The sequence below is a fragment of the Sebastes umbrosus genome, chromosome 18, assembly GCF_015220745.1.
Source record: "Sebastes umbrosus isolate fSebUmb1 chromosome 18, fSebUmb1.pri, whole genome shotgun sequence".
NCBI classification, from domain to species: domain Eukaryota; kingdom Metazoa; phylum Chordata; class Actinopteri; order Perciformes; family Sebastidae; genus Sebastes; species Sebastes umbrosus.
The window spans coordinates 24,793,308-24,819,876 of record NC_051286.1 but is presented as its reverse complement, the minus strand read 5'-3'; the positions used below and the strand labels follow the sequence as shown (position 1 = coordinate 24,819,876).

Genomic DNA, 26,569 nt, shown 5'->3' with positions numbered 1-26,569 from the left:
TGACTGTGGTACACTGAACGTCATCAGAAACACGGCATCTCTGCAGCAGCAGTTGCATTGTGGGAAATGTAGATTCCAGCGTTTTTGAAATTTGATGCATACTAGTGACTAAGGCTGCGTCGAATAGTCAAAAAACGTCTTTTCCTGACCACTTCTCCTCGACCTCGATGGAAAACGTCGCGAGGTCAAGGAAAGGTGTGAAGGAGAGTTCATAAGGACTGAGGAAAAGACAACCGCGGTGCTCAGAGAATCTGACTGCACTTAACTCGGCTCAGTAATTATGCGACGGCGGATATTATTGACGTGGGTGTGCACTCGCTTTAAATGTTGCTGCTGCAAGTAATTGTGGGACGGCATTATCGCCATTACTGTGGTTAAAGATGGTCCAATGCATAGGTGGCGGAATAGGAACTGCACCGCCCTGCACGCTCATATGACATATCCGGTTCTGCCAGCTTTTATTATCTTCTAATACACCCATGGGCTGTACGCTGTAAGCCTGTACCGTGGTGGATGTATTAACGTCTCTGTTCCAAAGCAACCGACTATCGGCCAGTAGCTAGTAGTGCTAGTAGTATGATGTAAACAGAATTTAATGGAGTCGCAGGCTATTTACTAACACGCAGGGCAAAAGCACAGGACACAACCTCATCTACATCCGTGGTCTGTGGTCTGTTGAACTCCATTTTGGATCCTTGACATGAAAAAGTTTGAGACTGATCTCAAAATCTGTGTGCTGGACTTCCATTTATGTCCATCGCTCACTTTTTGCCCCTCTCGGAAGCAGCCAGGCAAAAGGTTTAATAAATAAATAAGTATATAGTTATAATAGTATGTATATTTATAATATTTTATTGTTCAACACACGCCATTTCAGTAGAGACATTAAATATGACAATAGAATAGAAATAATTTTGTTTTACTTTTGTACGGCACTTTGTAGGCGGACGATTTACTGGCGTCCGGTAGTCGCTTTCAGTCCAAAATGGCGGAGGCGTAACTCTGCCGCTGGATGCTGACGTTGCAATGGAACGATCAATTGACTCTCACTTCTAAGCGATATACGTTCTTTGCCGTAGTTCTCCGAGACGTTCGGAAAGGGAAGGGTGAGCGGAGGGCTAATTCAGTTGGTTGCAATCTGCAACTTCACCACTAGATGCCACTAAATCTCCACACACTGTCCCTTTAAAAGACAAATCTTTGTTCCTAAATGCCACAAAGCCTTCAAATAAAGAACACAACTGTTGCACAGATAAGTATCTTTTTTTATTGAAGCATCAAGCTCGTAGCACAGATATATTTAGCACATCTTGACCATCCAAAGAACAGCAAAAGAAAGAATTAGAACAGCAAAGTTTCTCATTCAGTACATCCTGCGACTGCACCCTCTCTGACCCGGGGAGGGGGGGGGGGACTGCGGCTTCCACCCTGACTCGTCCTCTGGAGACGAGATCCACAGAGGACTAGTCAGAGTGGAAATAAAAGACATGATTTAGCTTTGAAAAAGGTCATCCCATAACTTCAGAACAAAAACGACAAAATAAACATCTGGACAAAAAAAAGGGGGAAGAGAGAGAAAAAAAAAAAAGAAAGAAGATTGGTCCGCAGCAAAAATACAAAATATTTTTTGTATAAAATTCTATTACCATTCAACTGCAAAAATGCATTTTGAGTTCACTGTATAAAAAAATAAAACAATAGCATAATGATCCACACCAACAAGGCTAAAATGTACTTCATCCAGGAACAGTTAGTGTTAAACTGCTTCGGTAGTTTTGAACGGTTTAAAATGTGTGACCTTATAAGGACCTATTACAGTCATGGCAGATCACCTCAGTCATGTGACGGCGAGTTGAGAGAGCAGCTAATGTAAGAGCAGAGATTGCTCCTCAGGAAAAGAATGAAGCCACTCCAAAAAGCCACCGTAGACAAACTAGAGCGAAACTATTCCAACCGTCAACGTCACTGCTTCGTTCTTACATTAACTGCTCCGACTTCATCTACTGGTCCAACTGGCTCGACGGCGTTCATTAGGTGATGAATGCACTGCTATAGGCGCTGACGCTATCACCGCATAGAACAGGAACTTACTGCACCACGGGGCTGAAAGCAGGTTAAGACTCCCGCCGTGCCGATTCAAAAGGTCACACGTGCATTCTCTGGCAGGAGAAGCAGCGTGAACGCCGAAGTGAACGGCAAGGCGGAGAGGACCAACCCTTAGTTTAATAAATAAGAAACCTGCTTTCAGCTCTTTGTCCACAACTTGAAATAAGTTAATACGAGTTAACACGACCCCTAAAAAAAAAAGGAAAAAAGAAAAAGTCCCCGCCTATCCGAAACATCAGGATACGCTTTCAGCTGGTAGAACGAGAGGAAGGTGAAGCACACGCTGACAGAAAGGAGGAAGAGACGGCGCTACACTACACTGTCAAGCAACACGGCACTAGTAGTCACATGCACCATAGTGTCACAGGATTTCTCCCCCTCAATCAACAAAAGGGAAAACAGAAAGAAAAAGAACTGCTAGGGGAGACACATTTTCGACCGATTCACTGCAGAAAAAAAAAAAAAATGTCTGGGCACAATAAATGTAATAAAATGGCAGTTTATGCGGCGGTTACATGTGGAATGATCCGGGATCACCCTGGCATGCTCAGACTGGTGGGGCGTCTATTGTGCGCTTACAGATTTCTGTATGGGGCGGAAAGAGACAGAGAGAGGATGGATATTATGTGGGAAAAAGAAAAATGCTTTGCTGGGCAACTGAGCAAAAAGTGTCTGATTCATTATTTCCCATTCAGAGCGGCCGCAGCCAGGAGGGCCGGCTTGTCATGTCACGGTTCTGGGGGCCAGCTGACAGTCTGGGGGGGGAGACCTGCTGCGAGGTGGACAAAGGCTGGTCGGCAGAGGGCATTGTGAGCTGTGTGAGTGAGAGGGGTGGGGGGTGCTCTACTGGAGGGGTACATTCAGCTACAAACCCGGTCCAGGCTTTTCTCTAGAGATGTGTACATTCGAAAGACGGGGGCGGGGTGGGGGGGTGCCTGTGCTACATTCAGTTTCCTTTTAACCACTTCATGTGAAAACTAGAGTGCTGTATATGACTGGAAGGGAGGTGCGGGGGGGAGGTTAAGACCCAGAGGCTTCCTATAGATACAGCATGCTGTAAAGAAAAGCCTGGGTGAAACAAAGTGCGCATGTTCAACGTCTTAAATGATTCATACACATTTTCCAGGCGTGTAACTTTAAAAGGGAAACACTACGTGATTGTCGAAGTGATGGAGCGCGAGTGAGTGAATTAGTGAGTGAGTGAGGGAGTGAATGAATGAGTGAATGAACGAGTGAGTGAGTGAGTGAGTGAGTGAGTGAGTGAGTGAATGGTGATGGGAGGGAGTCAGCTTCAGAGCCCAGCAGAGCAGACGGTCTTTAGCTTTAGTGCACTTTGACCAACAAGCTGCAAACCTTTTATCCAACGGTGCAACATTAAACAGCAAGTATGGCGTTCGTTTGGCAAAAACGACGACGCGACGACGATTAGAATGGCCAAAAGCTTACCTTGACGTATACATTCAATTAGACTTCAGACAAAAAGGCTGGCCTTCTTTTTCGTACCATTTTTTTTAAAGTGCACTCAAAAATTGGTCGCGATTCATAAAAATAAATAGAAGAGCAAATTAGGTGGAGGATGGCATCGGTCGAATTTGAAATTTTGAAATGCGGGGGTTCAGTCTGAGCATGTCAGGGCCCTGGTCTAGTGCGGGCGGAAGCCTTGTCTGTGGGGGATGAGGGGGGAGACCTGCAGGAAGGGACCGTCGTACTGGGCACAGGTGGACAGCCTCGAAGAGAGCGTGTTTAATTCCTCTACATGCACTTCAAGATCACAGCAAGAGTGAGCTAGAATATCGAAACGGAGAGAAGAGCTTTCATGCAAGAGATCTAAGTCACAGGTACAACAATGCAAACAACTCAAACTGGAGGTTAAACTGGGGCTCGCGACCGCATCAGCACCGGGGGATTCTGAACGACGACAGCAGCAGAAGGGAGGGAGGAAGAGGAGGGAGGAGGAGGAGGAGGACAAGCTCTCTACTGGGAGGGGAAGCCGGCCGCTCGAGGCTCGCCCCGAGCGGCCGGCTTTCTTTTTACGCCTCTTCTTCATCCTCAACCCTCAGCTCTGCTGGTTCTGCTGGCGGCCCTTGGCGTAGCTGTTGAAGACAAAATTGTACTCGTTGAATTGAGCCAACTGGCGGTCGAGACGCTTGTAGCCCTCCAGTTTCTGGGCAGGAGAAAAGATGCTGCGACATTTGGAGCTCTGCAGGGGCAAAAAAAAAGAAAAAAGAATTTACTAAGTGACAACTTTGATTAAAATCCCGCTGAATGAAAGAGAGGTTGTGTTTTTAAAAACATACCTGATTGACGAAAAGCGTAGTCACAAATTTTCCTGGCTTGAACACATCCACCACCTTACTGACCAGATCATCGTACGATGTCTGGGAGAGGTTGGTTTCGAAGCTGACGTAGGAGAACTCCGGCTCCGGGGTGATGTGGATGGTCCAGTAAGTTCCCTATAGGGAGGCAACAAGCAGAGCCGCATTACACAAATGTTTTAGTAGCTGACGCGTCAAAAGGTGACGGAACAAAAAGAGAAGACACTCACGTCAGTCTTCATTCCATTCATTGAGTATCCACAAGGGTTGAACATTGTGGCATCGATCACAGAACCTGGTATCAGGTCACAAATTCCACTCATCTGCAACAAGAAACGCAGAGAAACCGTCTAAACTTGTTCCTGTAATGATACTGCAGGGCGCGTGTGTGTACTAATGAACACACGTGTGATGGTGAGAATGTACTTACACGAGTGACATCACTTGCAGAAACACCATCTTTCATATAGAACTGGTCCATAATGGCTGGATCGAGGTCGCTCATCAGAACTTCCAGCGTCTGATCCGCATGCTTGTTCTCCCAGTACTCTGGTAAGTCCAGGGTAAACAGGTACCTGCGGGTCACACACAGAGAACGGTTGTGTTATTAAAAGTCGGGTCCATTATTATTATTATTATTTATTTTTTATCATTCTTTAGCTTCCCAATGGTGTTCCTTATGTATTCAGATCTGAACATTCACGTTTTGGTCGAAGTACGCATGTTTTTTTATGGAGGACGGAACCTGACAAAATCAAAAAGAAATGACTCAATAAATAAATATGTCATTAAATGTAGCAAAAATAATATATAAAAAAATAAATGTAGTCATTAATTAATTGATAAAATGTGACAAACTGACATCTCTTTTTTTATTTGCTTCAAAATGTATTTATCTTTGTATTAATTCCCTTATTTATTTACTCTTCTGTTTAATTAATTCCCTTTTATTTATATTAATTTTTGAATTAATTAATTTATTTTTGCACTTATTTTTTATTTTTTTCATATAGATTTTAAATTTATTTATTTGTGTATTTATGCATTTATATATTTATGCAAATGAAGGGGCTAAAACTAATCCTCTAATACAGTCAGACAGTCCTTTCCGACGGGGAACTGAAGCTGTTATAACGCTCTCTTCAAAGCTGCCAGACTCCATTGACAAAAACAGTAATTTAACCTCACAGAACACGGGAGTATACCTACTGTACAACCCCACTTCAAAAATTCTGAACTAATCCTTTCAGTTATTCCCAAACTTAGCACAGCTAACGTTGACTCAGCTAGTGCTAACATTCACATTATTCAGAACCTTCATTAGCCAACTGTGCTAACCTACGTCGCTGCTTTCTGCCAACGGAAAAGAGCGCAGATGGAGTTGACCTTTAAGCATCACTGTGTTTAATGAGGACAAGACGGCAAAGGAGGCTCTCAAAGAGCTTTCATACAAGCACAAACACCCAGGAAACAGTTTTGACCTTTTTGTTTTTACCTCTATCTAATGATTGCACGAGATACAGTCATGATCATGTTGCAATATCCTGCTGTGGCTGAAATTGTGCAATACCTTAGAAGACTAAAATCAGCTGCAGTCTTTGGCTTCCGTTTCATTTTCTAGTATTATTACTGATTTGGCGTTTTATTCAGAGAGAAAGGAGAATATTCCACTGATGTTAGCAGCACTGTGTGGACAACACATGAAGTTTCAACCAGTACGGGAAATAGTGTGTGTGTGTGTGTGTGTGTGTGTGTGTGTGTGTGTGTGAGATTGTGATGCTTACCAGCAGTCAGAGTTCAAACGTCCCATACAGTAGGCTGCACCATCTGGAAGAAGCAAAAAGAAAAGGGAGGTTTTAGTTGTCTCTATGGTTACTGCTCACAAGACGCAATCTCAACTATGGAATTGCTGCATCAGCTTTTCTTTCCTAGAGCACAAGCCTACTTCTTCAGCCAACAACAGATGTGCTCGAGGGTTGGACATCGAGAATAGCTTCCAAAATTCTAATTCCGAAAGGCATCATTAAGAAATTAAAATTTCGATTCTGCTTATCGATTCCTAAACTAACTAGGTTAGGCTGTACTCGTGTTGTCACAATACCAAAATTCTGACTTTGAGACGATACCCTGCCTAAATATCTCGATACCGATACTGAAACGATACCACGGCAAAAATCTAAAAAATCAGGAAAAGTAATGGAAAAATGTATTAATTAAAAGAAAATTAAATGGTATTTTATGATAACCCCTATACTTAAATTTAAGTGATTTCTTTGATAGTTAATTTTATATTTGCATTTATATTTGATAATGCACACACATATATATATATATATTTTATTCTAAAATATAAAAAATAATTAATATAATGAAGTATTTCGGATTCTGATATCACATATTAAACAGTGTTTAATAAGGCTTTTTTTTTGTAAAACAGCGCCCCCGCCGACATATCAGTACCAGTTAAGGTGGAGAGTGGTACTGCAGCAAGGGAGACGGCCAAAACAAAAAATCACAAAACGATAATAAATTCAGATGAAGTTCTGCGAGAAGTTGATGAGAGAAAAGCTGCTAAAATCAGGAAGACACCACAGTAACGGTAGAAAGAGCTGTGTTGTGTCAAAGTGGTGTGAAGAGAGAGAAGAGTGGCTCTCACTGGAATGTTTTTTCCTCTTCGTCCATTTCACGTTACAGAGACACACGGTAAAATAACCCCTTAAACACGTGCTCTTTGGTGGATTATGTGTTTGCAGAATGACAGGAGATGCTTGGACAGATTCAGAAAAGATGATGAATCAAATGTTATCGGTACATTTGATCGGTATTTAGAGCCGCACTGTTATTTCCTTGGTTTTTTTTTAAGGGCGTTCTGCTGATAAGAGACACCAGCTCAGAGTGAGACTGTGCAGCCGGTGAGAGGTTCATGACCTGCTTTAATCTTCTTTTCAGCTCCACTTGTTGACTCCATCCTTCTGGTTGAAGGAAACTACAGTTTATTTTCTGACCGCTTGCTCCACCAGCAGCAAAGTTATAACTTCCTGCTCTCGCGGGATCCCGATCCTAACGGCGTCCTCTAAAGCAAAGCGCTGCATGCCCACATGGCCCTCCGGTTGTACATTGACGCAACTCGTATTAAAACACTGTCATTATTAAAGTATCGGTACTAATAAAAAGGGGTATCGTAGTGTTTTTAATGGCAGGGTATCGCGATACCTTTCTTGTGTTGGTATACCGTGCAACACTAGGCTGTATGCCATGGACCGCGGATTGCCGACACCTGTTTGCTGTCAGCGCCGCCACCTTCTTTCTCTCGCTCAACACACACTACAGCAGCTCTCAGCAGCTTCTCACCCACTCCTATGTTTTCCTCCAAGACACCATGTTGCACCTATGTTGTATATATTGACCGCTTATTTCTAATATGAAGTGAACAGACCTGCCAGTCTCTGCAGGACTGTGAGACAGAGCCAAGTCTCAGACAGTACAGCAGACGTAGTAACAGAACTCATGAAGCAAAATTACTTGAATAAAACTATTATTCTTTTATTTTTTTTTTACATTGATTTACAAATCGATACAGCATAGTATCGCGATATTTTGCATGGCAATATTGTATTGATACACGGACGTCAAGGATCAATCTTTTATTAAATAAACTATTGACCTCTCAACACTCCGCTGGTCCACCGGCGGGCCCGGCGGACGCTATTCTGTCTTTCAGAGGTCGTAGCGGGCTCAGTCTTAAAGCTAGAGTGAAGATATCTGAACTGGTAAATGAAACTCAAAAATCAAAGGAATTGATTGGTACCAGCCGTATCATGTTAGCTTGTTGGGAAGGAGGCTAAATAACGCTGCAAAGTTAGGCTAAATTTTGGTGAGGAAAACTGGCATGGTCATTTTAAAGGGGTCCCTTGACTCTGACCTTAAGAAATGTGAATGAAAATGGTATATTAGATAAAACAGATGTTGACAAACTGCAGAATTTGCAGTTGAAAAAAGGTAATAAATCGCAATATATCTTATGGCAATACTTTAAATCATAATAAGATGGTATCGTGGGGTCTCTGATTGTATTGTATTTAATGGTCTGACGTATGTTGGACTCTGTGTCCTTCAGCAAGTTCTAAAAACTTAGTTTGAAGTGAATTGTGAATATAAATGAATATAAATTGTGTAGTCTAAAAGTAAAAAACAAACAATCGTGACCTGTTTTGAACCCCCTCAAAGAATCTGAATCGAGAATGGTTCAAATCCAACCGATACCCAGCCCCACTGGAGGCTTTGTACCGTTCCGGTTTCTTTAAAGTAAGTTTTCAGGAGGGAACAATGGGACTGACGTAAAGGCACGTTACATACTTGGGAAAATCTGGCTGAGAAAGTCCACTTCCTCCTGGAAGTTTCGATGAGGGAACTCTTGATGGGTTGGCTTCATAAAGTTCTTGCGGGAGTAGAAGAAATTCTGCAAAAAACAGAAAGCACAGGAAAATGAGAGAGCTTGCAGGCCTCAGTACTGTATTGTCATGTCAACACAGTTGATTTGCCTCAGTGCAGCGCTTAAACACAGACCTTGTGAAATTGAGAGCAGCGAAAACAGTTTATACATTCAAACATACATAATAGCTACAGAAATTACAGGGTGTTGTATTTCATAATGAGGCTTGTTTTTAACTCCAGTGCCGTGTGTGCGTCTTACCTCGATGGCATCAAAACCGCAGTACTCCCTGGCGAGTTCCAGCAGAGGCACCAGTGCTTGCAGTAAGAGGGTGGTTCCGCATGTCTTCAAAATGAAACGTCTCTTGGAGACAAACATGCTACTCTCACTGTGGAGGCAGAAGAAGCACAAAGAGAGGTGTGTGAAACATCTGTACTTACTACAATACAAGTGATCATTCCACTCACGTACTGCTTTTATCACTGCAGGTGCACTGATCTTACAGAATAGATCTAATCCAAGAACAGGCACAAACTGATTTGGGAGCTCGGCAGGCAACATTTGTTCTGTTGTTGGACATTTGTTTTTCCTCCCTTAGCACCAACATTTCCAAGATTAGGAGTTAAGAAGAGACACTACTACTGATCAGATTTTGGGCTATTTTGCTTCCATAACATGTCTAACACATCCAAAATACACATTTAGGTGTTTATTTTACTACTTTGCGTCTGTAGATTTCTCCTGAATTCACCAACAGTTAGCTTTAGATAATGCCTCATTTGCATATTTAAACATTACATTTTCAGAAAATCATACAAAATAATAATCAACTAGGAAAGTTTCATGGCGATATCTATAATGGTGTGTCCACAACAAAGAGCGAAGCGACATTTTTGCACTGAGCGATTACATACAAAGTCAATGCAAAGAGGCGAATAGATGCAAATGCGGGCCGGGAATCAGAAATGGAGGAAATAAATGTTGTATGTGTCTGTGGTCACCCAGAGCTACCATAGTACATCATATCTGTACAGAGACCGGACCAAACGCTGTATATAAACCAGACTGTCTATGGTAGAAACAACAATGTCGCTGCCGTATTTATGCCTAGATGACTTTATGTTGAGTGTTGATGGAGCAGCTGCATAGCCTGGCACTGATCCATCCAAACTCCATTCAGAAAACAAGCAATTTAAAAGTTGTTTGCTTGTCGTCTTGCAGACAGACCTGACAAAGCATGAATTCAGACTTTTTACAAATCTGCATCATTGTAGTTATTTCTGCATCCTTTTGATCCGTTTATTGCAATTAAATCACAGTCCAGTCTGTTTATTTTGGGTTCATACCGCAGTAGCGACATGTGTCTTGCTAAATACAGTCAGTGCAATGGCGTTGTATGTGAATACAGCTCTTCGCCGGGTGATGTTATGAAGTCAGACACGACGGCGTTTGGTTTTCTGACATATCTGGGACTTCTACAACATGTACAAAGCAGCAACAGTGGTTACTTCTTCCATGGTCGATGGTGGCGGAAAGAAAAGTTGTTGGTATCTATGGAGACGAGCTCCTTCTCCTCTCCGGTGCGTCTAGCAAGAATGGTCACAAATGATACCGGCGGTCCCAACTCGCGCGAGTGAAGCAAGGCGAAAATTCGCTTCGCTCTTGGTCTGAACACAGCATTAGTTAATTTTACAATCCATATCTTTAAAGGCCATTTTTCCCCTCAGACTAGCAGTTGCATCCACCAAACTTTCCAGTTTCATTCCTATCTATATTCTGAAGGTTTTCACAGAGGGGTTTGTTCTGATAGTGTTGTCACGATACTGAAATTTCCAACTTTGATACAATACCTTGAAAAATATCAATATTCGATACCTCGGGGAAAAATTGACAACATTGAGGGCATAACATTTTAGATTTATTACAAGACAAATAGTAGTGTGTGTAAACTCAAGAGATAAGAGGAAGAGAGAGCAGAAAGTGCAGCTACTTAAAAAAATGAGGTTTGAAACTGTTTCAAATATTCAGAATCTATATGTATCGATACTTGGGTATTTTTGACAACAGTATAGCCTGATTTATAGAACGTTTTATTGCTAAAAACATAGTGAAACTGGATTCCTTTTATGGCTGTTACAGTATTTTCTGATTTATGGGGTGATAAACAGATATCCAAAATTCAATTTGAAAAGACCTTTGACCCTAAAGACCTTCACACACGTTTTTTGAATGTTGTTTTTGTGTGAACAAAGTCGATTTTTCGGAGGTTTTGCACCGCGAATAAAAGGAATCAACTAATCACATTGAGCGGAACAGACAAATTCAAAACGTACACTATAGTGTAAAACGTACACTATAGTGTAAAACAACACAGAGGCTCCGCAGTCTAAATTAAGACGGCAAACTTTATTACTCCTTTTAACCTCGACAGAGGCAGGTAGACCAAATCAACTTCCTTTCATACCTTTCACAATAAAAGCTTTTGACATATACACTGTGTAACTGTTTACCAGAGGCAAATTCACTCTGAGCATTTCACTAGAAGGAAACTAAAATAGCTTCCAGTAGTCTAGGTTATACAACAGTTTTAGCTCAGACAGACTGCCAGACGCTGCTCTGGGTCAGTAGGATCACGGTAGTTGGTCCTCTGCCTGAGAGGATCTATTCAAACCTTTTAATGAACAAGTTTTGCAAATGTCACAAACTCACATCACTGCCGATGTGAATAGTTTTCATGCAAAATATTCACAGGTTGAGTATTTTGCATTTTTGTGTTGTTTAACCGTCACGCCTCCGGAGTGTAAATGCTTTTATATGTCAACAAAATGAAACAAGCCCATGGCTTTATTCAATGTTTAGATTGCTCTTCTGGAAATGTATGCAAAATAGCACATATTTATTAAGATAATGGCTCGTTTGCCTATTGAAACAGATTTCTTTATGGCTGTTGACAGTATTTTCTGATTTATGGAGTGATAAAAAGAGATATCCAAACTTCCCTCTGTAAAAACCTTTTGACTCTAACATGTCAACAAAATGAAACAAGAATTTTGAAGCTGGCTTTATCCAATGTTCACATTTCTGTTCTGGGAATGTATGACACATATCTAATAAGATAATGGCTCAATTGCATACCTAAACATGACACAATTGTCTTAATGTGAGTCATCAAATGGGGAAGTTTCATGGTGAAATCTAACAGGTATTAACAGTGAATGGGATATACATCACTTGTAAACATAGATGTCAGCCAGAGTAGCTAAACTAAAATTCCTGGGAAATGTGTTTCAACTTGCCACACAGAGGCTTTAACCACATGGCAGCAGTAATTACAGGGGAGGTATGCTTTGAATGCATTGGTAGACAACATGCTTGTATAATGTGGGACACCCCACCCATCTCATACCAATGTGGGTTTAAAGAAATGACCGTCAAGTATTTGTTTATACTACTTCCCCCCCTGGTTATGAGTCGTTCGTTGTATACTGCCTGCAGTTCAGTCTGTATTTAGACGCGACACATAACTAGTTGTTTTGACTGCGATAACAACCGAGATCTAGGCCCGTCACTAGGGATGCACCGATAGATAGCAATACCTGCGGGGCTTTGGCCGATACAGAGTACAGACCGTTTACATTGCTCTTTTACCTTTGTAAAACAAAAAGTACCAAATAAATACATAGATATAAATGTATTGAATTGTAATTAAAATATAAACCAGCAACGTGGTAAACAATCTGTGTGAAAAACTTTTTAATGCAGCAACAAATTGGTCAAAACTTAAACAGGAATTAAAATACCAGTATATAGATATACATAGAATTCAAATGAATAGATCAACTCTGTTGTCACCGATACCCGAATCCAGTTATTTGAGTCAGTATCGGCCAGATTTCTTTTTGGGCCATTTTATGCCACTGTTGTAATGATGATATAATAGCATAATAATGCAAGTACACCCTTTCAAAGAGCAATCAACTTTTAATTCTTAAGAATCTTAAGACATTGGAATGTGGAAAAGAAATATTAAAATATTCTAAATAAATAAAACTTAAATAAAGTAAAACCACACAACCAAAACAATAAATAAAGCGGACTCTCTGGCTCTGTTAACAAAAATTGCCCTTAAATAAATATTGAACATTTGGCACAGGGGTAAAGAGAATCATAGAAAAACACCCATTAACCTCGACATTATCTTCACTTCTCCTGAGGCCTGTACTACGAAGCGAGTTCAACATACCCAGGATATCTTCTCGTTATCTGGCTGAACTAACCCCTAACAACCGAGATCCCGCTAAACGGTCCTACGACGGTGGTTATCAACTCGGTAAATCAACCCGGGGTTTCTCAGTCTGGCTCTGAGCATCTGACCAATCACAGACAAGGACACGTCTACTGACTTGCACACAGACAGGCAGAGCGGCACATTATACAAAGGAAGAGCAAACTATATTAGACAAATACGAAGAAGTTAAACACTTAATCCAGGCTAAAAGTAACACAGTTGAAGCTGCCAAATGCCGGAAGGACAGCTGGCAAAAAGAAAAAAACTCCCGATGTGTGAATGCGTAAATTAACAGTCTTATTCATTTAACGGAACACTCAAAAGTCAGATATAGTCGTCTAGATGGGGCAGTAGTATATAAATAGCTATTAGAAGTGTTATGGATAAGTTTATCACACTTCATTAAGCCCTTGTGTGACGTGTGACTGTTTCAGCCTTCTTTCAGCTGCGTCCCCGTCTCCGGCAGTGTGAAACAGACTTGAGAGCAAGTAAAAAAATAAATATGAAAAACATAATTCAAAGCGGTAAACACCCACAGCATAAATCTAGCTGCTTCCTGCATTTATCAGTTTAAAACTTTGTTGTTTTTAGTCTGGATTATGACCGTAACTTCTTCGTATTTGTGTAATATTATCATATAATCTGAGCTCTGATTGGTCAGTAGGCGGTACTTTTAAACAAGTTGATCTCTTATCTGGAACATAGCCTGCTCCGGAGCAGGTTAGCTGTTCAGCATCATGGCGATCTACCCCGGTAAGAAGTGACCCACCTTCGTAGGACTGAAAACCCTGAAGGGTTAACCCTTAAGTTACCTCACTAACCGCAAATCCTGCTTTGTAGTACAGGTATCTGGTGTGTATGTGTGTGTGTGTCCGACCAGAATGACAGCAAACCGTGTGTCAGCATAGTTTTCTTTCTGTTCATTCAATTCTGTTCGAACACGCTCCGGTGCTGCGCCCAAGTCTTCTAATAGTAGAGAAACCCTGCTGTTTATTCTGACATCATGTTGGCTAAAATGCTGGTGACATTCCTCTGTAAACAAACAGACATGTAGACACAACGGGCAATATCAAGGTCAGCTAAAATGATCTAGGTCATAGGTCGATAGCGTAATTATCGTGACGCGCGTAGTGAAATCGCTTTCCGGTGGCAACGGCAATTTGTTTTACCTGTCAGATTTGTTTGATTCTTTCAAATGATTACGGAAGAATGCATCTTGCTTGTGTCGAGTGCTGATAACTCTGGTGTCACCGCCCGACTCCAGGTCTATACTGAGTACGGCTGTCAATCGATTGCAATATTTAATTGAGATTAATCGCATGATTGTCCATAGTTAATCGTTCAAAATGTACCTTAAAAAGGAAGATTTGTCAAGTACTTAATACTCTTATCAACATGGGAGTGGACAAATATGCTGCTTTTATGCAAATGTATGTATATATGTATTATTGGAAATCAATTAACAACACAAAACAGTGACAAATATTGTCCAGAAACCCTCACAGGTACTGCATTTAGCATAAAAAATATACTCAAATCATAACATTGCAAACTGCAGCCCAACAGGCAGCAACAGCTGTCAGTGTGTCAGTGTGCTGTCTTGACTATGATTTGCCCCCAAACTGCATGCGATTATTATAAAGTGGGCATGTCTGTATCAGTTTCTCCTCACCAAAATTTAGCGCAAGTTTAGAGTGTTATTTGACCTCCTTCTCGACAAGCTAGTATGACATCGTTGGTACCAGTTTGTGCCATAAAAATAGCAAGTTGCATTAATGCGCTGAAGAAATTAGTGGCGTTAACGCGTTATTATTGTGTTAACTTTGACAGCCCTGTGCCCAATCAACCCTTTGTTTAGATAGTGTAGTCCTTGAAATTGTACCCTTGTTGTTACATCCCCCTTGGATACAATGAAGGCTGATGTAATGTACGACTGCCTCGTCACCTGAGAGACTGTGCTGTAAATGGCAAGCGGCTTACAGGTGACCGCTGTCTAATCCTGCGTACTAGGAAAACAGTAGGACATAAACAGTAAAGACCCAGCACTCACCTGAGTATATAAGCTTCCTGCTTGTCAGACTTTGTCACACTTATGATCAAACAATGCACATTCTCCAAAAGTTTGTCCCACTCAAACCTAAAAAAAAAGAGAAATGGGGGGGGAGAAAAGCAACAATTAGCACTTTGACATTCATTTAACACATTTTATTGACACTGGTGGTAATGGAAGAGAATCCCGCTAACCGCCACATACCGGAAAATAAGTGGAGTTGTTTTGACCATGTCTTGAGAGCACACCCTCCTCTACAGTAATGTCACAACAGGGAGGGAGGGATTAGGGTGCTAGGGGAAATATCAGGAAACATACGAGCGGTAATCTGGAATGGATGTGGAATAGACCCGTCTTTGGATTTGGGGTTTGTTTGGATGTTGGACCCAGTTCATCGTTCCTGAGCAAACTGAAAATCACAGGCGGGGGGACAGACAACACAGCCAGCGCTCACAGACAGCTGCTGTGCAAATGCAGCTGCGTCACATTCTCATCACAACCTCAGAAGGGCAGCCTGGAAACACAGCGCAGCCCGGGCCGACAGAGAGAGAGAGAGCGAGAGAGAGAGAGAGACTGGGACGCTCAATGGAGAATCTACCAGCAGCAAACGATGCATAGTTCACCCTCAGAGACAGACAGTCTTTTCTGGGGGAACACTGAACGAGAAATGTGCCTCGGTGACTCGCTAGCCTGTCAGCAGATCCTCTTAACAGGCAGCGACAGCTCTGGTCAGGAAGCAGGTCTGAACAGAAAGACATTTACTCGCTGACTAGTTACATCCACCCGTTCTATGCATTTACATTTGCATATAAAGAAAGAGGAAATTACAGAAACAAAAGCTAGATATCACAAATAGTTTTCACACATGGCTTTGGTGGACACCTCGGCATACCACTAGAGAACATGCATCTGCCAAATCTTACCGCCACTCACGCTTATATTAGCCTCCACTCCACCAGAAATACCAAAATATAGGCAGAAAATAAAAATAACAATTCTCTGGGGGCTTCAGTTAACCAGGTGGTCCATGACCTGGACACTATTATTGTCCAGGTCTACTACTTTGGGGCTGGCTGTGCTCCTTGAGCATGATACTTAACCCCAAATTGCTCCTAAAGTCATCAGTGTGTGAATGAGGATTTAGATTAGATCCTGATGAGCAGGTTGGCTCCTTGTATGGCAGCCTCTGTCATCAGTGTGTGAATGCTGACATAAAGCACCTTGAGTGGTCGGAAGACTAGAAAGGAGCTATATAAAATGCACGTCCATTTACTACAGAACCACAACTCCCCACGTTAACTGTGTCTTGGGACTCTTGTTACATGCCACCCCTGCTTCATCTCCATAACAACCCAACACAAATGCTGCATTTAAGTAACACCCATATCATGTTAAAGATGGGAAGCACCAACGAAATGATCAAAGTTGCGGTTGTTAATCATACAAATCTTGCCACGTCACTTTGAGCATATTTGACAGAAATAAACAGTAATAGGCCTCTAGACATTTGATTTAATCTTGTCTGTCATTCGGATGAAACCACTGACATATCCTGAATTGCTGGTGACATGTAATCAGTCTGGCTCATAGACTGTATATAAAAGATGGACGTCACATCTCCACTTCCTCCCACTGTAAAAAAGTGAAGCCAAAATATCCTGGATACGGGACATTGAGATTTTGACGTTATTTGGAGGCTCACCTGCACGAGCCAATCACGGCCGCAACTTGTTAGCGTGAGAGCCATCTAGCTGCTACGTTAGTGACACGGTAGCAGTTTGGCTAGAAAGACACAACAACTCACCATAATACCTCTATAACTACATTTATGATCAAACTGACGATTGTTCTATTACACAAACTCGTGATGGTTATGGAAAGTTAAAGTAATATGATGTCACATCCCCTTTTTATAGCATCATATAACTAATTAAAACCAAACTTATCAGAAAAATGAACACCTGAACATACATCAGCGATGTACTACCTAAAATGACAGAAACTATCTTTGGGAAAATTTGGTGTGCACTTTTACTTTTGGCCCATGTCCCATTGCAATTGAGAAGTTAGGACATATTTTTACAACTGACATTTGTTATTACAGAGGGAGTAAAGTACTGAAAAAAGGTACCGTTGGGTACCGAATTCCAAATGAACATTCGGTTCAGATGTGAACAGTACCCAACCCTACTGGTGAGGCATCTCATAATGATAAAAGGCACACACACACTAACCACCAACCAACCTTTAGGAACACCTCATACAGATGATCGAGGGACAAAACTATGCGTCATTGCTACAAAATGTCTTCTACATAAATAAACCCCACACTGCCTGCATGGTGTAGACCTCCAAATCTAATTTCCCACAAAGAAAGACACAATACAATAATCAAGTCATACAGCAGGCTAAAAGCAAAAGCTAGCTCTATAGTCCCACACCATCTTACTTTATGACCATGGCCACCATGTTGAAAGATTAGAAAGTGAGCCTTTGGAATTTTTGAACATTGTAGTATTACATTAAAGGAGATTCATCATGAAATCCCACTGTTTTAGTGCTTGTGCACATCCATTTGGGTATCTGGAGTGTCTACCAACCCACAAGCTGTGAAATAAGACAATGTCTACATTAGAAAACATGTGATTCATCAAGCCAATCAGATTTGGCTCCCCTTTAGGTTTTTAACAGTACACCAGTATCACAGTATAACACGGTATCGCACATTTGTATCTGTTTAAAATGCACCTTAAAAAGGGAGATTTGTCAAGTATTTAATACTCTTATCAACATGGGAGTGGGCAAATATGCTGCTTTATGCAAACGTCTGTGTATATTTATCATTGGAAATCAATAAACAACATGAAACAATGACAAATATTGTCCAGAAACCCTCACAGGTACTGCATTTAGCATAAGAAATATGCTCAAATCATAACATGGTAAACTGCAGCCCAACAGGCAACAACAGCCGTCAGTGTGTCAGTGTGCTGACTTGACTATGACTTGCCCCAAACTGCATGTGATTCATCATTCATCATAAAGTGGGCATGTCTGTAAAGGGGAGACTCGTGGGTACCCATAAGACCCATTTACATATCTGGAGGTCAGAGGTCAAGGGAACCCTTTTAAAATGACCATGACAGTTTTTCCTCTGCAAAATTTAGCGCGAGTTGGAGCATTATTTAGCCTCCTTCACGACAAGCTAGCTACAACGGCACCGATACCACTGTACGGTGGTGCACCCGACTCCGCTGGGCGGGGATCCCACCTCAGTCGGCGTGCACTGGCCCTCACTTTCATTGCGCCATGGGGTTTTGCTTGCACCCTCTGACTCTCGCGTGCGTTAGACTCCTTGGTCCGTGTTTCAAGACGGGTCGGGTGGGTTGCTGACATCGGCGTAGACCCTGGCGCCTTTTACGTGGGCCAAGGCCCGATCCGGCGGCACGACGTGGTCGGGGCGCACTGAGGACAGTCCGCCCCAGTCGACAGTCGCACCGGGAGCAGGGGGCGGGCCCCGGCGGGGTGAGAGGGCGCAGCGAGCCCTTTGTCCACAGTGCGGCGAGGTCCGGGCGGGGAGCGCTGTAAAGCTGCGGCCGCGAGCCACCTTCGCCCCAAGGCGACCTGCAGCCGGTCGCGGCGCACCGCCTCGTATGCGGGACTCCCCAGCTCGCCGTGTGTCGCTCACACCCTCCAGCTGGCTGTTAACGAGGGTCTTTTGGCACAGAGAAGTACTCATATCAGTACTCGGTGTGGCGAGTACCCAAATGTAAGTACTTGTACTTGTACTCGGTCTGAAAAAAAGTGGTATCTGTGCATCCCTACGTGATACCGTGAAACTGTGATATTTTCTGAGATGGTTATCGTACCATGAAAAGCCATTACAACCCTATTTCATATGTCACACGCAGGCTCATTAGAATATACCGCCACTAGTAGAAGAAGATAGAAGATAGGGCTGCCAGCGGACTGCCACCAAGTAGTTGGGGGTTTAGTGCCTTGCTCAAGGGCCCAGGAGGCAAACTGGCTACCAGTCCACACTCCGTACTTGGTCCCATGCAGGGACTTAAACCGGTGACCCTCCAATTCCAAAGCCAAGGCCCTATACAGGCCCCTCGAGAAACCCAAAATACAAGTATGAACCTGAAAATGGGCCTGAGATGTCCCCTTTAAGTCCCCTGCAGCTCAACATTTAGCACCATTCATTATAGCATGTATGTTGTGCTACCATTAGCATGGTATCATGTTTTTATTATGGCCATTACAACTACATTACAGGCTAAGAATTGTAAACTTACAATTAGATTAAGCAGAATTAAGCACAATACTGTGCCAGACTGATCAGAATTACAGAACCCTCAAGCATTTGACCTCTACTGGTTAAAATGCGTTTTTCATGGTACACATTTGCCAGTGAAAAATATACCAGTCAAAGCTTAACCTTTAGTACAGCCAATTCTGCGTAAATTACACATTTTTTGCCCTTATCGTGCATTTCATCTGTTGAACTAACTTAACGGGCTGTCCCGTTATACAAACAAGGATAAACCCCACATGTATGTACTCTTGTTTTTTTCTCTCTCTTGATGACAGCAGAGCTGTTGCCACATGCCAGCTTCCCAGCTTCATACCAGAGGGACAACGTTACTGGAGACCTGGGTCAGCTCTCGTTTCAGTGTGAAATGTACACCACAGGCTATTTCTGGTGGCTCAGCAGGATCAGATGTTCCTCAAAGAAAGGGTGGTCTCTAGGAAAGGACCCCCCTAAAACACTACCAGAGAGTTTCATCCAAGAGACGGGGGGGGACACATGGCTTAGCGAGATGACAGATTCATGAAAGAGAGAGGGACTGTAGCCACATTTTGAAGTGTGTAGATGTGATAGCATTAACTGGCCTTGAGGAGTAGTTGCTTGACAATCCCCAGAAGCAGACTGCCCTGAGGAAGGACGGCGGAGGTAATGTGAGCGAGCTCCACATTTGTGAATCAGATGCCCTTGTGGACTTATTTGGACATTGGCTGACGTCCAGCGAGCCTGATCCACTGACAGTGTCCCTCTGAGCCGGTAATCTGCCCTCTGGCTGTAAATTAATGCCGGTCCTCATTCACCCGAACGGCAACACACTTTTCTTAAACTGACCTCTGTGATCTGGTTAATGACCACAAAAGTCAGTCATACGCAGCGAGAGCGGATTTAGCCTCGAACCTTGCCACAGACCATTCGCTTAGTAAAACAGCACTGCGATAACAGGTAGTGTCAACCAGTTTAAAAACCTTAAACCATTTAGACTGGACAGAAAATGTAGGTGGACTGTTTTTTAAACCAGCAAAGAGAGGATTGTGCTGTGGGAGGTGGGGGTAGATGATTTCTAACCAGCTGTTGATGTTGTAAATTATTCTGTGAACACTATTGTTAACACCCCTCCAGTTGCTCGACTGTCACACTGAAGAATCAACACCAGTCCCGGCCAAACTACCTCAGTGGGAATCAAACAGTGACACGGCTCACGTAAATAATTTCAATCTATTCACTTATGGGTGACTTTGTTCTACTTGGCACAAGCTCCACAGCAACAAATGTCAACAGCCTTTTTAACCATTCACATTCTCTGACTGTCCTATCACTCACACCAGACATGCCCTTTTCTTTGAAAGCAGCCAAGTGCCTCTAAGCATATCCCAGTAGGGAGACCCTGTAACCAATCAGAGCAACTGGGAGGAGAGTGACAACATGGCTGGAAACGTGACCGGAACAAGGACTACATGCAATTCCAGTATAACCTCCAGCATGTTTTGGGGCTGCCATGCAGTGGATGACCGTCTTAACCTTATCATCATAATAGCATCACCTTTCCATCATCTGTCTCAACCCCCATAACACCGACACAGACTCCCTGGCTCACTCAGTGTCTCTGTAAATCATGGTGATCATGTACATTTTGACGCATCCACGCTCTCTTAATTTGCAAAACAAATCCCAGAAACTAACATGTGAGTGATCTGTGACTAGCCTGCGTGTGCCTGTTGGAGGCAACACGCGGTGACGACGAGGCGACCACATGCTTGACATCTTCAGAGCGAGGCCCCCCCTCGTTGTTGAATGACGCAGAAAAAAATAACCTCCCCATTAACAGCAAAACAAACACACAACGCAGTTATTTAATCAAAGCCCGCTGGGCTACGTAAACCAAGCAGTATAGTACATGTATAGTATTTGTGTTAGCTCTCTGGTGTAATGTAATTAAACGACGTCCCGACACCAATGCGGGGGCAATAAAACACTGCGCACCGATAAGGTGAAATAAAAGACAATAAAGGGACCCAGCCAGCCTCATGTAGGCACCAAAATAAGCCCACTAATGAAGCCAACATTAGGGCCTTGTTTAGTGAGTTGGAGAGCAGCAGCAGCAGCAGACGGCTGGCTGTGTGTGTGTACGTTTACTCTCCCAGGGACGAGCTAAAGCTAGCTAACTGTTAGCTATAAACGGGTTGCCAGGTTACTGTCAAGAACACGTCTTTTGTAACCATAGAGATATATATAACGCTCTCCATAAACAGGTGAGTTGACCACGCAAAAAACGTTAACTGCCATGTAACTCCTCGGTGAAGAATGAATGACTCAGCTCGGTAGAGGAGCTGGTAAAAGGGGGAGGTGGCCATTTTTCAGAGTGGCTGTGTTAGCTATAGCTCTCAGCTATGGTAGTGGGCTCTGGTGACATGAATGTGGCTCCCTGACAAGCTAACTAGCTAGCCTAGCAGGGGACGAACTAGGGGTTATACAGAATAAATGGTTTCTGTATATAATAACATGTTATCACTTTAAACTGGTAACGTGTTTGCGCAATGAAGTGCGGGAACGAAGCCAAGCATGTGGCCGGTATCTCAGTTTCCATATGCTGCTGCTGCTGAGGGCTGAGAAGAAGACACCTGAGAGACATTCAGAGGACACAAACCTTGGGATGGTCCGGAGGTCCCCGGTTCCTTTGGTCTCGTCCTGCCGAGAGAACCAAACCTCCAACAGCTTCTCGGTCCCCTCGAAGAAATGTGCACCGTTATCTTCCATCATGAGACAACCAGACACCCAACAACAAAATATTTAAACTTCTCGGTTGTAAAACGGTTTTACAACTTGTGTGATTGATTCCTTCTTCTTGATCCGTTATAATTTATTGAGGTACAGTCCTTTTAAGCAATCCAGGTGTTGATTTTCTTGAGTTACCGTCTTCCCTTTTGCAGAGAATACCGTTAGCGAGTGCTAGCTAATATCGCCGGCCATACTGTGTAAAGCACTGAATGGAGACGGCGCGGAGAATTTATGTGCTAGCAGCGGTGACGTCAGAATTGCGTTGAGCCAATCAGGTCGCAGGGCTCTGGCTTGTGAGATGCGATTGGTTCAGAGCCCTGTCACTCAACTGTACGAACAGGGGTTTCCTCACGTGACGTTATATTCTTTTACAGCCTGATGAAGCATGCCATAGATCTGTACAAACACACTGGAAGACAGTAGACCAAATTATATTTTTGAAGGATATTATAATTATATCTCAGTAATTGATGTGCATTTAAGTCCCTATTTGAAAACTTTTTTAGCTATATATCGCATACATACAGTACTATATTTTAATGCTCAGATATGTTTAGGCCAATTTCCATGTAAACAAGGGCTTCTCTGATTTATGTCTTGCTTGTGTACATATGAATTACATGTTTGAATATTCTATTCCTGCTATGTACCGTTGTAATGCATTCATTATTGTTTGAAATAGTCCCTATTTGAAAATGTGGGACTATTTAATCAAGTCAAATTTATTTCTATAGCACATTTAAAACAACATGAGCTGACCAAAATACTTTAGGCAGAATAAAAACAGGTCAACAGAGCAGACAACAAAGTCACACACATCTACAGACAGAGACCAAGATAAAATCCATGAGTAAAAGACTGTTATAATGAGCATTATAAAAGGCCAATTAGTAATCACAATTCAAGTATATTCAAAAGCCAAAGAAAAGAGGTGGGTCTTGAGCTGTGCTTTGAAAGACTCCGTAGAGGGAGCAGATCTGCTGTGAAGAGGCAGTTTGTTCCACAGACTAGGGCCCGCAACTGAGAATTTACCTGAATTTTGAAAATGTACCTATATATCGCATACAATACAGTACTATATTTTAATAAGATAAGATAAGATGAACCTTTATTAATCCCCGGAGGGAAATTCAGGTGTCAAAGCAGCAACATCAGCAAACAGAGTGAAACACAGGCGAGGTAAAGGTATACAAAAATTATAAAAACCATAATAGAGATATAAAAGATACAGAGTGAATGGGTGAACATAGTGTGTGTGCAGTCCGTCAATAAATAAATGTAGTATGTACAGTAAATAAATGTAATATGTACATATGTGCAGTCTATAAAGTGGAATATAGGATGTATAGTGTAAAGTAAATGTAAAGTGCGCCAGTGGTTAGAGTCCAAGATGGTTGCAGATAGTGCATGTTTAAAGTTCTTAAAGTCCTCATATGAACTATGAGAACCAAGGTCAGCCTTGGTTGTGGAGCCTGATGGCTACCAGCATGAAGGACTGACCCAGGTGCTTTGTGTTGTGCCGAGGGGTATGTTTAGGCAAATTTCCATGTAAACAAGTGCTTCTCTGAGGTGTGTCTTGCTTGTGTACATATGTATTACATGTTTGAATATTTTATTCCTGCTATGTACCGTTGTAATGCATTCACTATTGTTTGCACTCCGTGTTGACATAAAGAAATGTACAATGTTTTTATATGTGAAATTAATATTATTAGACAGAATAGAGATATGTGTTATAAATTCAGCCGGTTGGTAAAAATAAATAATGGGATTTTGTTATGATGTGCATTGTATCGGCATTATATAGTACCATTGTAACTGCACATGTCTATAAGTAACTCCGTTTAGCAACCAAATAATAAAGAACAAAACATCTGTGGTATATCCTGCTTTGGAAATTGCCATTCATGAAAAATACTACTACTACTACTACTACTACTACTACATACAGTGCACTAAGCTACTGGAGTTACACTGCACTACACTCATTTTTAACAGTCTCTTCTGCACTATATTCACTTTTTTAATAGTCATGTATCACAGCTGTTACCCTGCACTATATTCAATTTTAACAGTTTTCTTCATCTCCTTGTATTTCTATATCTGGTTTTTGTTATGTGATGCTGTAAACTTGCATTTCCCTTGGGATCAATAAAGTTACTATCTATCTATCTATTTATCTATCTATCTATTTACTACTACTACTACTACTAATACTAATAATAATAATAATAAAAAAATGAAGATGCCAAGAGGGCGGTAGCAATTTCTCTGTGTTGATTTAAACATTATCTGAAAATAAAACAATATTTTCAGAGGAACCTAAATTTATATATTTTCTGTTAAGATATAAAGTATGTTAGCTGTTGACATTAACACCATTAACTGTTTAGGCATCATACACATATTTCTAAATATGAATAAAGACTATAAAGTATATTCTTTGAAACGACCAGCCGTGTTTGTACACTATGAAACCCAAACCACTGTTCATGAGCGTTTCGTGAGTACGCAAAGTGCAACAAACCGCAGCGAGAAACGCGGGTTGTAGTTTCCTACTTCCCCCTTTCACTACCGACGAACCGCGGCGTCTTACTCAACAGAACTACCTTTCCCAGCGTGCCCTGCGCGCCAATTAGAAACGTCAACGAGCCAGTGAACATTAAGCGGAGCAGACCAAAATCCCAAACAAGGAAATGGTGGGGGAATAAAACGAGCAGATTATTTAATTAATGCATGTAATAATTAATATTTTATTTTATTGTAAATTAAGACGTATTTATGGGTTGAAATGGATTACGACTTCAAAACAAAGCTGTCGGCGGAGAGAGAGAGAGTAGAAGATCTGTTCGAATATGAAGGTTGCAAAGTGGGTCGAGGCACCTACGGGCACGTTTATAAAGCTAAGCGCAAAGACGGGTAAGAGAACCGTGGACGGTGTTGTTGTTTATACTGACAGGGAGATGACTGCACGGTGCATGTTCACCGGGCACCGGGGTGGTTGTGTGTTAACCGGGGTGCTAGATGTGGACCTCCCAGCAGCGATAACCCGCGTCTCTGTGTGGCTCTGTGTTTTTGTTTTCATGTAACGCACTCACTCACTCACCACCGTCCTCCTCCTCCTCCTCTCTGTCCTCCTCTCCCTCCTCCTCCTCCTCTTCCTCCCTACCACCCCCCCAAAACAACACCGTAAAGCAGCTACTAGGTGCTACTGGTGTTTTGGCGGGTGTCGTCTTTACGGTGCAAACGGAGACAGCCCGCCAAACACGCACTAGTACTGGTCGTTAAACGCGACATTTCAGCGTCTTACCAGCTACTTCCCCATTTGCAGCACCGTGCACTGACAAACTTTTTTTAAGACTCCCAGTTGAATACAATCTGTCCTTTACACTGTTACTGTCATGCATGTGCGATGTGACAGTGCGAAGCACGTGGGAATACAATGTACACATAGCAAGCAACAGTACAGATGGACAAATGATGTTCTCACGTTTCTGTCCTACTATACAGCCAGCAGCGTCACTGGTTGTTGCTATACAGCACACTTGGCAAATCCCCCAGTTGACAATAATACTCGACAGTGAAGTTTGATTTTAATAGTTAAATATGTTTAAAGCTTCAGAATGTTTTTGGCATCATTGGGCACAAAAATCCCATAATAACCTTTCAGCATATTGTAACTCAAGTTGTTCTGAGAGACTTCTGCACCTCCTCATGGCTCTGTTTTCAGGCTTTAGAAAGTCTAGCCCACTTTGGCCAATAACAGGTCATTTCAGAGTGAGAGAGCGTTCCTATTGGATGTGCACTGGCTGGTGGGCGGTGCTTGATATTTCCTCAACAGGTCTCAACATGGCTGCCGGGTCACAAACTTTCTCATTTTACAGCCAAACAGTACACTACAAGATGATTCTGAAAACATTTGAGGAGAGAAATAGGCATTACAGTAACAGAATACTGATTAATGTTTGATCAGCGCTGCCTAGTTTGACTGTTTGATCAGAGTTTGCGAGTGATTGACTCGTGGCTCTCATAGACAGTAGCTGGACGGCAGACTCCAGATCAGCTCTGACTGATTGATTTCCTCCGGTCTGTGAAATCTTGCAGATGACGTTAGGAGCACTAGAGGACACAGAAGAACATTTTCAGGTTACCTGTCTCATGCACTACTGTCAGGATATAGCGACCGTTTTATAAAAAACTTTTTTAAAATCATATTTGCTCCAATTCTACCCACTGCAATACTGAAATTTGCCAAACTCTGACCGGACAGCTTGGAAAGTAAATGGTGTGTAAG

At 42.3% G+C, this 26,569-nt stretch overlaps 2 protein-coding genes across 2 annotated transcripts in view; one reads left to right on the top strand and one right to left on the bottom strand.

Moving 5' to 3' along the window:
• Positions 1-1,244: 1,244 nt before the first annotated feature.
• Positions 1,245-22,494, bottom strand: amd1 (adenosylmethionine decarboxylase 1). Its single transcript, XM_037751749.1, has 9 exons — positions 22,145-22,494; positions 15,192-15,278; positions 9,115-9,241; positions 8,778-8,880; positions 6,206-6,248; positions 4,852-4,996; positions 4,652-4,744; positions 4,404-4,559; positions 1,245-4,306 (listed from the first exon to the last, which is right to left on the bottom strand). The coding sequence occupies exons 1-9, from the start codon at positions 22,255-22,257 to the stop codon at positions 4,163-4,165; spliced, it is 1,011 nt and encodes a 336-aa protein (XP_037607677.1). The 5' UTR covers positions 22,258-22,494; the 3' UTR covers positions 1,245-4,162.
• Positions 22,495-24,937: 2,443 nt separating this feature from the next.
• cdk19 (cyclin-dependent kinase 19) overlaps positions 24,938-26,569 on the top strand; it is a 72,299-nt gene continuing 70,667 nt past the window's right edge. The window contains 1 exon segment of the mRNA XM_037751736.1: positions 24,938-25,194. Within this exon segment, the coding sequence (XP_037607664.1) occupies positions 25,067-25,194 (128 nt within the window). The 5' untranslated portion in view covers positions 24,938-25,066.

Coding starts and splice junctions, on each gene's coding strand:
- amd1 (XM_037751749.1), bottom strand. CDS start 22,257: ATGATGGAAGATAACGGTGCACATTTCTTCGAGGGGACCGAGAAGCTG. Junction 15,279..22,144: donor GACCTCCGGACCATCCCAAG/GTTTGTGTCCTC, acceptor CTTTTTTTTTAG/GTTTGAGTGGGACAAACTTT. Junction 8,881..9,114: donor GCGGTTTTGATGCCATCGAG/GTAAGACGCACA, acceptor TGTTTTTTGCAG/AATTTCTTCTACTCCCGCAA.